This window comes from Moschus berezovskii, chromosome 20, assembly GCF_049115385.1.
Source record: "Moschus berezovskii isolate FMDL1 chromosome 20, NW_MosBer_1.0, whole genome shotgun sequence".
Classification (NCBI taxonomy): Eukaryota; Metazoa; Chordata; class Mammalia; order Artiodactyla; family Moschidae; genus Moschus; species Moschus berezovskii.
Window position 1 is genome coordinate 35,355,653 of NC_142479.1, and position 14,233 is coordinate 35,369,885.

Here is a 14,233-nt window from a genome sequence, read left to right on the forward strand (position 1 = left end):
TCTCAAGAGTCTTCTCCAACACCACAGTTCAAAAGCATCAACTCTTCAGCGATCAAGTGTTCACACAATGGAGAATGAAAAATGCACATCCACACACAACATGAACAAATTTCACAGCCACACAAACTATACACTGAGCAATTCCATCTATAAAAAGCACAAAATCCCACACATGTGCTCTATGATGTTAGAAGTCAGGATAGTGGGTACCTCGGAAGGAAGTAGTGACTAGAAGGAATCATGGCAGAGTCTGGGGCTACTTTAGGGTGCTGGTCACGTGTTGTTTCTTGAGCTGATGCTGCTTTCACAGGTGTGTTTAGTTTGTAAAAATTCTTCCAGCTGTGTAATTACGATATATTTGTTATAGTTCAGTCGCTCAGTAGTGTCGGGCTCTGTACAACCCCATGGATTATAACATGCCAGGCTCCTCCGTCCTCCACTGTCTCCCAGAGTTTGCTCAAATTCTTGTCCACTGAGTCGGTGATGCTATCTAACCAACTTACCCTCTGCTGCCCCCTTCTCCTCTTGCCTTCAACCTTTTCCAGCATCAGGGTCTTTTCCAGTGAGTCAACTCTTAGAATCAGGTGGAGTTTTAGCAATGGTCCTTCCAATGAATATATACCCTTTTCTATATTCTTATTGTACATCAATTTAAAAGGTTTTTAAAGTGCTTTCTAAAGAAAGCTGTGACTGCTTACCTTACAAGGTATTCTGAAGCTTTTACATTCAGGTAGGAATGCGAACATAGGGTTTTACCTAGACAGAGAGAAAGCTGGGCTTGTGAGCATGTGGGGAGTGTCCCTGAGACCCGGATGGACCTACCCTCCCCTCGGAGAAGGGAGAAAGGGAGGGTCAGGTGTCTTCCTGCGGCCCGCACTGAGACAGTTTGTCCCTGAAGGACAAGCCCTTCTGCAGCCAAGTACAGATGAGCAAATAGCATCCATCCCTGTTCTCACAGCAAGGCCCTTCCTCCTGGGTTGGAATATCTGAACTGATTGATTAGTGGGTTTATAGCACCTTTTTCCGGAGAAGGCAATGGCAAGCCACTCCAGTACTATTGCCTAGAAAATCCCATGGATGGAGGAGCCTGGTAGGCTGCAGTCCGTGGGGTCGCTAAGGGTCGGACACGACTGAGCGACTTCACTTTCACTTTTCACTTTCACACATTGGAGAAGGAAATGGCAACCCACTCCAGTGTTCTTGCCTGGAGAATCCCAGGGACGGGGGAGCCTGGTGGGCTTCCGTCTATGGGGTCGCACAGAGTCGCACACGACTGAAGTGACTTAGCAGCAGCACCTTTTTCGGCTTCCCTGATGGCTCAATTGGTAAAGAATCCGCCTACAATGCAGGAGACCTGGGTTTGATCCCTGGGTCGGGAAGATCCCCTGGAGAAGGAAATGGCAACCCACTCCTGTATTCCAGCCTGGGAAATCCCATGGACAGAAGAGCCTCGCAGGCTACCTTTTTCTGGTTGCCTTTCCAAGACATTTGGCAACGTCTGTATTGAAGAAACTTTGTTTCCCCACCCCTCCTATTCCTATTCTCTACTCTGCAAGTGGCTGAACTCAGACCAGGCGGGCAAGCCAAGCTATTTACTTGCTCACAGGCCTTTGATCAATCAATCAATCAATAACAGTGCCGCCCATTTATTCACAGGTGAAGCAAATCATGGAGGAGGCTGTCACCAGGAAGTTTGTGCATGAAGACAGCAGCCACATCCTTGCCCTGTGTGGTGAGTGAGTGACTAGAGGGTAATGAGAGAGGGGGTTAAAAACTGAGGATACTGCCCTGGGGCCACAGGAGGAGTCCCCGGGGTTAGTAGTTTTCAAATCGGGTTGTAAGTCAGAATCAACTCAGAAGCTTATGAAATCTTGTTGGGTCCCATCCCAGACCTACTGAATTAAGATCTCCAGGGCCCAAGAATCTGCTTTATATGTCTAGTCCCTAAAGACAGTAGTGGTCAAATTTTAGCATCATAGTCACCTGCGGCTGTTGTTATGTTTAGTGGCTCAATCATGTCCCACTCTGTGACCCCATGGACTGTGGCCCACCAGGCTCCTCTCTCCATGGGATTCTCCAGGCAGGAATATTGGACTGGGTTGCCATGCCCTCCTTCAGGGGATCTTCCCGACCCAGGGATTGAACTCACATCTCCTGTGTCTCCTGCAGTGGCAGGTGGATTCTTTACCATTGAGCCACTTGGGAAGCCTAGAGTCACCTGTTGGGCTTGTTAAAACAGGTTCCTGGGTCCCAGCCCTGGAGTTTCTTATTCTAGTATCTCTGGGGTGACCCCAGGGATTTGTATTTCTAACCAGTTCACAGGAGATGCCGGTGCTGCTAGTCCAGAGACCGCACTTGAAGAACCACCGGCCTCAGTAGTTGGGTTGGGGAACCACGGTGCTGGTTTATCCTTGCATTAACTTTGGGGATGGGCCTGTGCCTTTGGATGCTTTCTGCGCTCCATCTGTTTTCTAATGAATCCCACCTGCCTTGCTTCAACATTCCCAACTCTCTAGACACTCGATTGCATGCAAATCCACAGGAGGATCGAGGAAGGCTAGCCAAGACTTCCCTGATCAGAGAAGAGAAAGTCTGTAATAAACCACCGCTTCCTGCTCAGCGTGAATTTTCTGCCTTTGTAGGAGCAAGACTGTCTCTGCACACAACTGAGTTTTCTTGGATTTCCAGGAATTTGACTTTCCATTTGCCATCTTATCTAAAAGTATCTATTTATGTATTTTTGGCTGTGCTGGATCTTTGGGGCTGCACGGGCTCCTCTGTAGTTGCGGTGTGTGGGCCTCTCATTGCCATGACTTCTCTTGTTGCAGCATACAGGCTCCAGGGCACGTGGGCTTCAGTAGTTGCGGCTCGCGGGCTCCAGAGCACATAGCTGTGGCGCATGGGCTTAGCTGCTCTGCACCATTTGCCATCTTTGTGTTGTTTTCCTTGGCCGCTGAAGTTAGTGTTTGGTGTTCATGGAAGGGAGGTTGTGTCTTTCTGAGGGGAAGGAATGAAAGGAGCAGATCAAGAGAGGGACACTTCTGACAGTAGCATGGTGAGGCCAGTAGAGCTGTCCTTCCCATCTGTCCGGCAGGAGACACTGAAGGTCCCCCAGGTTCCAGACGCTTCCTCTACCAGGCAGGGAAATAGTAGTGACAAGGTGAACTGTCTCTCTGTCCCCAGGGGATTACACTCTGTGGGCAGACAGAAAACAAAAGCATACAGGAATATATCCTGCAGTAACAGGTGTGGTAACAGCTATAAAAAAAAAAAAAAAAAGCAGAGAAATGTGGGAGGCGACTGGGGAGAGGCGGCCTGTGAGCAGAGCCCAAGCAACAGGCTGAGGGTTCAGGAAAATCCTGATGCTCTTCTTACTTCTCAAGTTGTATTGGACACATTTCTTGACTTCTGTCACCCTCAGTCTGCTCCTCTAAAAGCAGGGTGGTGATTCCCACCTCAAGGAATTTTCCTGGGGATTGAGATGATGCATGTGAACATTCCTACCTTTGTAAGAGCTCAGAAAAACATTCGTCTTTCCTCCTCTTCTGGGCATTAAGGCTTAAGCTAGGTTTGCAGAATTTGAGGTCCTACTATCTCCCTTTTGGGTAAGTTGATTCTTTGAGATGATATAGCTCTTCTCAGGTCCATAGGACCAATCCGATCCCACCTTCTCTCTGGCAGAAGCCCTCCTGGGGAAAAACTATGCTGGTCTCGCAATAAGTGACTTTAAAGAGTATTAGAACCCTACTCCCTTCTACCTATGCTGAGTCCCCCTGACATCAGCCACTGTCTGTCATTGTCACCAGAAGGGCTCTGCTGGTGGCCCAGAGGCACCATGGTAGTGGTGCTCAGTTTCGTCCAGAGCTCACACAGCAAACGCAGAACAATGAAATAGCGAAAGCAGCTTGTGCGTGAGCGCCGAAGGTGGGTGGCAGTAGGGGAATGGGGGAAGAGAGGCAGGCGGAAAGCTGTGGGCATCCCACCATCAGGTCCATTAGGGTGAGAAGAAACTGCCTGCTCTCCTCTGATCAGTCCATGGGTCCCCGGAAAACAGCAGGGCTTTCACTGCAGCCGCGTGCCTTGAAGCCCATGGGTCTTTCCAGCAGGCAGAGACGCCACCTTCAAAAGGAGCGATGCTTCTAGTCAGTTTCCGTCACTGAAATAGAGCAAGAATCTGTGAAATTGACCCAAGTCTCCAGGGTTCTAAAACCAGCCCCAAAGCAATAAGAGCCTGGTTTGGCTGGATTTCAGGAGGTACCTTAGGTCAAAGCGCAAACTGAAATGGCCACAGGGTCAGATGAGAAAGTCCGGATGTGAGACAGCAGGCAGTGGTCAGGAGTGGGTAGCCCTGGCCAGGTTTGAAGGGGGCAGCCACCACTCAACTTCTGCAGGAATGCTGGTCCTGGGCTTGCCATGGCCTTTGTTTTATTTTAAGAGAAAGCAGCAGTCTGGGTTTCTGTATGAAATGTCCCCGTTTTTAAATGCTGATAACTAACTCCTATTAAAAAAAAATTGTGTGGGCTCAACAAGAGGCATCTGCAAGCCTCTGCCAGTTTGCTGCCTCTGCCTTGGGCTCAGTGCACATTTACTAAAGGGAACGCCAGCAGGAGGGGCTGCCAGCAGGATAAAGCTAAGTTGAGCTGGGCATCTGAGACCCATGGGAAGAGGAATCCTTACACTGTACTAATGGTGGTGTTCAGTGGTGAGGTGGATCCCAGCTTGGGCTCAAAGTAAAGTTGGTTTAAAGTAGTGACTATCAGCCCTTTCTCCTGCCTGCATTACATGGTGGAATCATAACCAGGGATTCCTGGGGGGTTGGTGGGGGGGTGGGGGCAGGCAGGAAGAACAGTCATATACTGATGGAAAACTCCAGTCTTCTGGCTTTTTGGAGATTCTGGTATGCCAGGATCCTTCACCCGCTGGGAAAACATTCAGAAGCGCATTTTTAGTTGGAAGTGGATCCAGTCTTCCCCTGGGTCTTGTTTTAAAAATCTTTTGACCATTCTTCATGGCATATGGGACCCTAGATCCCCAACCAGGGATGGAACCCACGCCCCCTGCATTGGCAGCACAGAGCCTTAACCACTGGACCACCAGGGAAGTCCTCTGCCCTGGGTCTTACAGTGGTCCTAGCCATATCCAGAAGTCAGCTTTGTTCTGAGGGGAAACGGGAGTGCAGAGAAAGGGAGCGGAGTGAAGGCTATGGAGACTGGATTAGCTATGCAGTGAGTGACCCTTTTCCCTTGAGCTCTGTAGAGGCCTGGGGTCCTGGACCCCTCTGCCCTGCCCTGGCCCCTCTGTTCATGGCAGAGGATGGCTAGTGGATGTCTGACTGAAGAGGGCAGGGCCTGAGCTAGAAGAGCTTCTTTAAGTTTCCTTAGAATATAGACATTTGAACGAGTAACATCACCTTCTGCAGAGCCTTAGAAATGGAACTGAAAAATTCCTGGGTCAACACCTAGCCCCGGGTAAACCCAGGAAAGTTCCTGTTTCTCAAGGGGAGGAGGGAGACCCCGGGCCTGGCAAGGAACACACTTTTGTTGTGTGTTTGCTGTGCTGGTTTCTCAACCTGTCTGTCTAGAAGCTGGTCAGGCCCCTGCGGTGGAATCCTTGTGAGCAGACGCTGCTGGCACACCCAGCTGGCAGGGACAGGATCTCTCTAGAAACTGGTCCGGCCCCTCCGGTGGGAACCTTGTAAGCAGGCGCTGCTGGCACACCCGGCTGGCAGGGATGGGATCTCTGTGCTTCTCTCCTACCAAGGAGCGTGGCTGCAGCGCTCCCCTAAGACGCCCCCTCCCAGCCCCCCAGACCTGGTAATTGCACCCCCCGCTCCCAGAGAATAGAGCCAAACCCCACTGTGGGAGATGGTTCTGATATCCCCTCATCTTTTTTAGTTTATGTATCTATTTTTTTATTTGCTTGGCTGCACTGAGTCTCTGTTGTGGCATGCTGGATCTTTAGCTGTGGCATATGGGATCTAGCTCCCTGACCAGGGATCGAACCCAGGACCCCTGCATTGGGAGTGCAATCTTAACCACTGGACCACCAGGGAAGCCCCTCTCCCCTTTATCTTGAAAAGTCATGTCAAGTTTGCATTTTCCTCCCTAATATGGCCTTTGACACTTTTTGACTATCGACAGTTACTGCTGAGTGAAATGAATGCTTCCTGTTTTCACTCCGCTTCCTGAACCCCCGGGTGTAGGCCAGTATCTCCTGCCACCCCCTCCTCCAGAGGGCAAGGTACTTTGTGAGCAACTCAAGCTCAGGGTCAAACAGTGGATTGTCTGAACTCTGCGTTTGTAATATGCCTGCTCACAGATGGCATGGTTACTCTCTTCCCATGGAGGGGTCTGGGGTAATTTAGGGCTCCACCGAGGAGCACTGGGTGGAGCACTGGGCCTCCCCTCAATTCCCAGCTCAGGTCTGGGAGTGTCTGCCTCCCCAGTGTCTCTGTTTGCTCCATTCCCACTGGGCGCTGAGGTTGGATTTTTAACCACCAGTGGGTAGAAGGGCCTTAGGAGGCCCACGGAGAGGTTCCGGGCCTGGCTAAGCAGGTTCTTAGACGCATAAATATCCTCCAGCATTGGGGGTGGGCCCAGGCCAGAGGGGGACCAGCCCTGCCATCAGTCCCCAGGCTCCCTGCCCTCCACCCCGTGATCGGTCCACCTGAGGTTACTTCAGGCTGAGGATGAGCTGTAATGGGAGATGGGGGTGGAGTCTCTGGAGCTGGAACTGCACCAGGGCTTTATTAACCAGCTCCCTGTTGCTAAGCAGCTTTCATTAGCCAGGGAAGGTCCGCCGCAGCAGCCAGCTTCTCTATTGAAAGGCTGGAGAGAAGCAGGTGTGACGGGAGGATGCATCCCACCTGGGATGCTGCCACACGTTCTGAGAGTCAGACGCCAGGCAGTTTTCAGTCTGTCTCTCTTCAGTGAAAGGAATCCCTTCTCTCTGCTTCCCGCCCGCACTGAACAAATAGCTCATTCTCAGCATATCTGGCTCCCATTTTGCACCCAGAAGCAATCCAGTAGGAAGGAAGGCCCTCTGGGGGACAGGCTCCGCTTGCCCTGCCTTGGGGCGTGGCTGAGGGCAGGTGGCAGCGGTCTGCAGCCGAGACACTGGAGTCAAACAGACCTGACCTGGCTTCACAGACTGACCGTGTCACCAAGTATGTGACCATGGCCACTTACTCAGCAACTCTGAACCTACACCATCAGGTTGTTGTAAGGGGTTACAGGAGTGATGGGGGCAAAGCACACAGCATGGAGCCTGGTATGCAGTAGGTGCTAAGTGTCATCACCACCAGCAACCTTCTGCTTTGTTCTTGAAAGTGATCGTATAACATTCCCCATAAAGCCTCCTAGAACCTTCTCCTGGATTCCCTCTGGGAATCCATGTTTCTGGGAACTTGGAGCATCTGGACAATCAGAAATTTGAACTCTGGGAACCCAATCTAGGAATTTGAAGATATTAAGAAATTATTAATTTTGTAGGTGCAGTACAGGTATTAGGCACATGTTTTTAAAAGTAATCTTTTAGAGATACATACTAAAATATTTATGGAAAAAAATACATGATGTCTAAAATTGGTTTCCAAGTAACCTAGGAATAAGGGGAAAGTGGTTGGAGGTGGTATAACTAAAATAAGATTGGTCAAGCCTTGTTTTGTGTGATGAGTTCATGGGGGTTCATTTTATCATCCTCTTTTGTATATGTTTGGAATTTTCCATAATGAAATGTTTTGTTTTTTTTTTAAAAAAAAAGCAGAGGAGAGGATGGATGGAAGAAGAGTTAGAGATAGCAAGTATGTGTAACTTATTTTACAGGAAATATTTTTATTTCAACACATCTGTATTGAAGGCATCCTTAAATAGGATTCTGGGCATATAAGCCTACAGAAGAGACAAATAAATATGCAAATCTGTCCCACCCTCTGGGTGTTGGATCTGGATGTTGGATACAGAGGGGAGGGGTCTGAAGTCCTGCTCCCTCGTGGCTCAGCTTGTAAGAATCCGCCTGCAATGTGGGAGACCTGGGTTCGATCCCTGGGTTGGGAAGATCCCCTAGAGAAGGGAACGGCTACCCACGCCAGTATCCTGGCCTGGAGAATTCCACGGACTGTATAGTCCACGGGGTTGCAAAGAGTTGGACACAACTGAGCAACTTTCACTTCACAGCACTACATGCTAGTCACTGAGTTTTCATAACTTAATTTGCCTTGTAGACTGATAACATTGTGTTCACTCAATCCACAGAGATAGTCCTATTCCCAAACTGACCCAGGCTCTGCCCCCAAGTCCATGTACAGACGTCTGTTAGCGGTGGGGGCTTCACAGTCTAGAATCGGTACCCAGGGGAGGTGGGGAGAACAAGGGAAGGGAGCAGATGTTTCTGAAGAGTCCTCTCTGATCCTGGACCCCCAGCTAGAACCAGGAAGGACGTTTTGTTGGCTGAGGCTGCTTCCTCCCCTTCCCATCCTTGGTCTTGGGTCTGGGCTGGAGGACCTGGGTAGTTCTAGAGAGTAGACGCAAGAAGGACACAAACCTTACCCTCTCTTGCCTTCAACAGCCCACACTAGACCAGCCATCATCTGGCTTCCCGGTGGTAGGATGGTCAGTCAGGCGGTGGCCTGTCATGGTGAAATCCCAAAAAGAGGAAAAAGGGTAAAAACCCAAGACACTGGACCCCCGTGCACCACCAGGAGGGAGCTTCTATACGGAAAGCCAGAGGCCTGAAACCTCAGCGCTGACCACAACCGCTGCGGCAGCTCTGAAGGCTGGTTTTGTAAGAAAAACGAGAGCGTTTGCAGCTTCCCTGTCCCAACAGAAAAGCTCTGAGCACTCTGTCTCCCCATCCATCGGTGCCCCTGGGAAATCCTCGACCTTGACAGAGCCACAGGTGCGCCTGTCTGGAGGGAGGTGGGGACCGTGCACCCTCCCCACCCTGTCCCACCTTCTTGGTCTGCCTACGGAGACCGCCCCGAGGAAGGGCACCTGGAGTCTCTCCCTGGAGATCAAGACCAAGCCCTTCCTCAGGGAGACAGCCCCAGATGACCTGTCACAGCAGTCGCCACACCATCCAGCTGTGTGGCACATAATTCACGTTCTTGAGAGAGGTTACATAAAGGGGAGCAGCTAAATGGTTTAATACCTAAGTGAGGATACAGGGCCAAGGGAGGTGGTGGTTTGTTTTTTTTAATTGAAGAAAATAGAGAATATTTATTTACAAATACGCATGTGTGTTCGGTCGCATCTGACTCTCCATGACCCCCATGCACTCTAGCCTGCCAGGCTCCCCTGTCCATGGAACTTAGTAGGCAAGAATACTGGGAAGTGTTGTCACTCAGTCATGTCCGATTCTTTGCAACCCCATGGACTGTAGACCGCCAGGCTCCTCTGTCCATGGAATTTTTCAGGCACGAATACTGGAGTGGGTTGCCATTTCCTCCTCCAGGGAATCTTCCTGACCCAGGGATCAAACCCTGGCTTCCTGCATCTCCAGCATTGCAGGTGGATTCTTTACCACTCCACCACCTGGGAACCCCTTATATACAAATGGAAAGTAATAGGGAAAAGTGAAAGATACAGGGAAGAGAAGGGACATTTTCTGGATTGATGTCCTTGAGACAGTGGGTCCCTTGTCGAGCTGGGTGTGGCTGGCACTGGCCTGGCTCCCTGGGCAGCCAGTGTGAGCTCTGCAGGTGGACTTTGCCCTGCACCTCCAGCGCGACAAGGAAGATGGGTATGTGCAGAATGAATCTCATTTCCTCCACCTGTGTAATTCCAGAATATCAGGGAAGGGCTGTCTCCTCCTAGTGAAAGTCTGGATGGGAGAGTTGTTTCGCATTTTAGGGCTTTGAACAAGGCTGAATGCCACCCCCCCAAACACACAAAGCTGAAGCAAACAGCCAGCATCACCAGTGCAGGCGGAGGGAAAATGTACCCCTGTTACCATAGAAATGCTCATTCTGCGTGGAGGCAGCTGTTATGAATCCCTGGGTGGAAATAGCCGGCCAGGGAAGTGGGGAGGGGACAGACATGTGATGCCCAGCCTCACCTCTTTGCTCCGCCTACTTTTTTCACCGCGTGAAAGGAGGCCGCCCATCCTACCCCGGCTTCTATCTCCAGGGGGGTTGCTCCTCTCCTGGAAATCTCGGTTCCACCCTCCAAGACTTTTAAAAATTCTGCTCTGAGTCAAGTCCCCCAAAACTCCAGGCCCCAACCCAGCCACCTGTTTAACTCCCCTCACTCGGAGGCTGAACTCGCCCGATGCACAGGTGGCAGCTGGCGGAGGTGGGGGAACCAAATTAACCTGCAAACCCTACTTGCTGAGAGCTGGTGAAGGGTGGGGTGCCCGTGGACAGATCCCGAGCCTTTCTGAGTTGTGTGACAATTCACCTTCCGGATGGAGAGAACCTCTGGCATCCTTTCATGATGCAATTATTATAAGTATTTTGAATCAGTAACCTGGCTCAAAAATCAAGACTATATTGCTTCTTGTGCCTCCTTCCAGAGTTTTTTATCCTAATCTTAAAAAAACTGTTTTTTGTTTACCCCACCCTTTTTGTCATCCAAAGGTCTCTTTTGAAGACTTTTCTGTTCTTAGCTCCTAGAGAGCATCCTCACCCTTTTTCAGAGTGGCATTGTAATTACACTGTATGAATGTGTCGTGCCTGTGTGCGTGCGAAGTTGCTTCAGGGTACCCTCTCTACTCTGTCATTCTGGTTCACTGACAGCAGTTCCCTGAGCCTTGCTGTCAGTAGAGTAGAATGACGGAGTAGAGAGGGTACCCTGGGCCTCCAAAGGCCACCATAGGTAGGGAGTGAGAGGATCAACCTTGTTGAGTCATGTCTGTTTCTCTGCTTCCATCCGAACCAGTCACCAAAAACAGTAACAGTGTCGATTTGTTCTTAATCAGTATGTGTTTTTCTTACATGAAATGAGCCGAACAACTATCAGGATGGTGTCTCCCATCTTTGGGGGCATCTGGAGTGGCTGTGGGTGGTCCTAGGAGCCCTGAGATAGGGCTTCTGAAGCCTTCATGTCACTGCTGGGGGACCAGGGCCGGGACAGCTTTGTCAGAAGGGGGATGGTTTCGGCTGACTTGGTGATTTGGCTGTGATGGGTGTCTCCTTGCCAGGGCCCTCTCCTCCAGAGGCTTCTGTGTGGCCTTTCCACTGGGGAGGGGAGCTTAATGGTCTGTGAGAGGCCCTCCTGGGGAGTGTGGACAGCTGGAGAGTTGGACATCATTGCTGGTGGCTCTGCAGCTGCAGCTCCGAGTGTGGGTTCATTGTACACAGGGAGGGACCAGGCGGGTCTTTGTGCTTGCATCTCTGTGAGTGTTGATCAGTGACATGTCTGTGATTCTGCTCTACCTAGAAGTCTTAGAGCAGGGTTTTAAATTTTTCTGGGATCAGAGACCCCTTTTAGAAACCGAAAGTCAAGGATTCTTTATCCAGAAAAGAACCACCCACCTATGCATGCAGGAGCAGGCCGATGATTCTGTGTGCAAAGTTAGAAGCTCTCTGGAAAGTCCAGAAGCCCATCCACAGACCCTCTCAGGAGAGTAATTCTCAATTATTATAAGTGTTATGATCTTATTTTGCCTACGCACTGCACACGATAACATCTTTCATTGCACGCACTTCTCCTCTGCGAGGTTCAGTCCTTTGGGAACGGGGGAGGCATAGTGTGGTCTAACAAGTCCTGACTGAGGAGCCTGGGGACTCAGACCAGGAACACCTGGCAGAGGGTTGATTACTTTGCTTGGAAGGTAGAGAGGCGAGAGAGATTTCTCCCGCTACAGACGTTGCCTGGCACCTTGCCCGTGTTTCACAGAAGGCACTTCAGGGCCACAGGGTGAGTGGGGGCACCGGGTGTGCTGCTCTTCTCTCAGTGTTCCCTACTCACGGTGATTATGGAGGCATGCCTCCGCCCACCCCCAGAGAACTCGCAGCCCTGTGCCCAGAGGCTGCCTGGCAGGCTGGGTGAGGCTAGGCCGCTGCTTGGATCCCCAGCCCTCCAGCCTGGCTTCTCCTGTGCCATGCGGTGGTCACCTGGGGAAGGTAGGAAGGTAAATGACTCATTACCCCGTCACATCACTGAGGAGCTCAGTCCCCTGCAGGACTGGTGCCGCCTGCTGCCACTCTGGTTCCTGTTCCTCTCTGCTTCTCTCCCACTCTGAATGGGCACTGCCACCCCAAGAAACAGTCACCACCTTCCTCCAGGTGTGGGCGTGTAGTCACAGCAGGACCAAGAGACTCAGACTAAAGGGTCACTCGTCTGTGCTCCCTGCCCCAGGGCTACCTAGGACCTCCAGGGACCTGCCACACAGGGCAGCATGTGGCACCGAAGCAAAGATTCCCCCACATGCCTCATACTCACGTGACACCTGTGGCTACCCCTGCCTGCATCCACACGTGCCCACAGATGTATGAATACGGCAGGAGGGAAAGGCTGCGTCTCCCGGGCCTGAACTCCCAGGAGAGGGCAGGGAACCACTAACTTCCCCTTCCCTGGGTCCACTCTCATGGAGCTGGCCGGCTTCCAGGTTGGCCCTAAGGACTCTCTAAACTTCTCAACCTCAGTGCAAGAGACCGCCAAAACTTACAGAACAGCAGTGACCATAACAGTGAAGGCAGAAATTAGGTGACAGTCACTGCTTTCAGTGGTTATTTCCGAAGTGCAGGTTTCTTTCCTTTTTTTAAAGATGTAGTTTTTTTTTTAAGTTTTATTTATTTATTTGTATTTGGCTGGGCTGGGTCTTCATTGCCGCACGGGCTTCTCTATGGTTGCGGCGAACAGGGGCTACTCTCATTATGATGTGTGGGCTTCTCACTGCGGTGGCTCCTCTTGTTTCGGAGCACGGGCTTAGGACCTGCTGGCTTGAGTAGCTGCAGCTCCCAGGCTCTAGAACACAGGTTCAGTAGTTGTGGCTCACGGGCTTAGTTGCTCCGAGGCATGTGGGATCTTCCCGAATCCGGGATTGAACCCACCGGTGTGTCCTGCATTGGCAGGCAGATTCTTTACCACTAGCGCCACCTGGGAAGCCCACCTCCAGCCCAGTCCCTATGAAAGGAAAACACGTGAGGCAAGGGGAGAACTCCTCCCACCTGTGAGCCCCCGCCCCCAACACACCTGGAGGAGGTGAAAGGGACTCAGCCCATGTTTGGGGCCCTGGCTCCTCCTCCCATCTCTGCCACTTTGTGATGCGAATCAGCCTTCTTCCCCTTTCAGGGCCTTTCCTTCCTCAGCTGTAAAACAATCAGCTTGGCCTCAGTCTCGGCCAAGCCCCTTCCTCCCCCATACCTCCACACTAATTTCTTTTTAGCATCTGTCTGTGCTCAGGGCAGCTCCCCACCCTCCCCCACCACGCCCTTCTTTGCTTCCTGTGGAGCCTGTCTGCTGTAAGCAGCGTCCAGACGGAGAGAGTAGGCCTAGCCCCTAAAAACATGAATGAATGAAGGGAAGCCCTCCCTGCATGGGAAGGAGAAATCTCTCACTCCCTCAGGGCTCATCAATAATTCAGGGCTGCTGTCAGGTCTGATCTCTGCAGTGGCTTCATCAATATTTCAGCTCCTTCTCCAGAGCCATGTTCCTTAGCAACCGCATCATCAGTGCTCTCCAGGAGGGCTGCCGGGCTGTGTGCTCCCCTCATCCCCTGTCCTGGGGGTGCTGTCCGCGCTTGCCCTCGTGGGCAGGGGTTGAGTCACCCATGCCAACCTGCCCTGGCAGCTTTGTCCTCAGAGCCTCAGGACGATGCCACGTACAGGAGGCATGACACACCAGGCCAGGTGGCGGGAGGGGACAGGTATGGAATGGCACATCAAAGCCCCCAGGGGTCCCCCCTGGGCAGGCAGGAGGAGGGGCATGGGCAGGAGCACTTTGGAAGGAGGTCGGGGTGTATCTCTGTGGCCTGCCTAAGCCTGAACCGCACCCCCAGTCCTCGCCCGGGTCAGTCCTCGCGTCTGTGCTCCCCACAGGTATGAGGGAGGGGGTGTTCTCCCTCTCCCCATCCTGCCTAGGCTCAGTTGCCGTGCCCCTGTGGCCCAGGTGCGGTGGAGGCTTGCCTCCTGCATCAGCTGAGGCGCCGCGCTGCCGGCTTCCTGCGCAGTGACAAGATGGCAGCCCTGTTCACCAAGGTGGGAAAGACGTGCCCGGTGGCCAGGGAGATTTGCCACAAGGTGCAGGAGCTGCAGCAGCAAGTGGAGGGCAGGTGAGCCCTGGGCCAGCCCCGC

At 51.9% G+C, this 14,233-nt stretch overlaps 1 protein-coding gene across 4 annotated transcripts in view; it reads left to right on the plus strand.

Moving 5' to 3' along the window:
* The window catches only part of SGSM2 (small G protein signaling modulator 2), a 38,210-nt gene that overhangs the window by 5,800 nt on the left and 18,177 nt on the right, over positions 1–14,233 (plus strand). For all 4 annotated transcript variants that reach the window (XM_088828770.1, XM_088828771.1, XM_088828769.1 and 1 more), the window contains exons 2-3: positions 1,657–1,732; positions 14,049–14,211. In XM_088828770.1, coding sequence (XP_088684896.1) covers positions 1,657–1,732; positions 14,049–14,211 — 239 coding nt within the window. The remainder of the gene's footprint in view (positions 1–1,656; positions 1,733–14,048; positions 14,212–14,233) is intronic.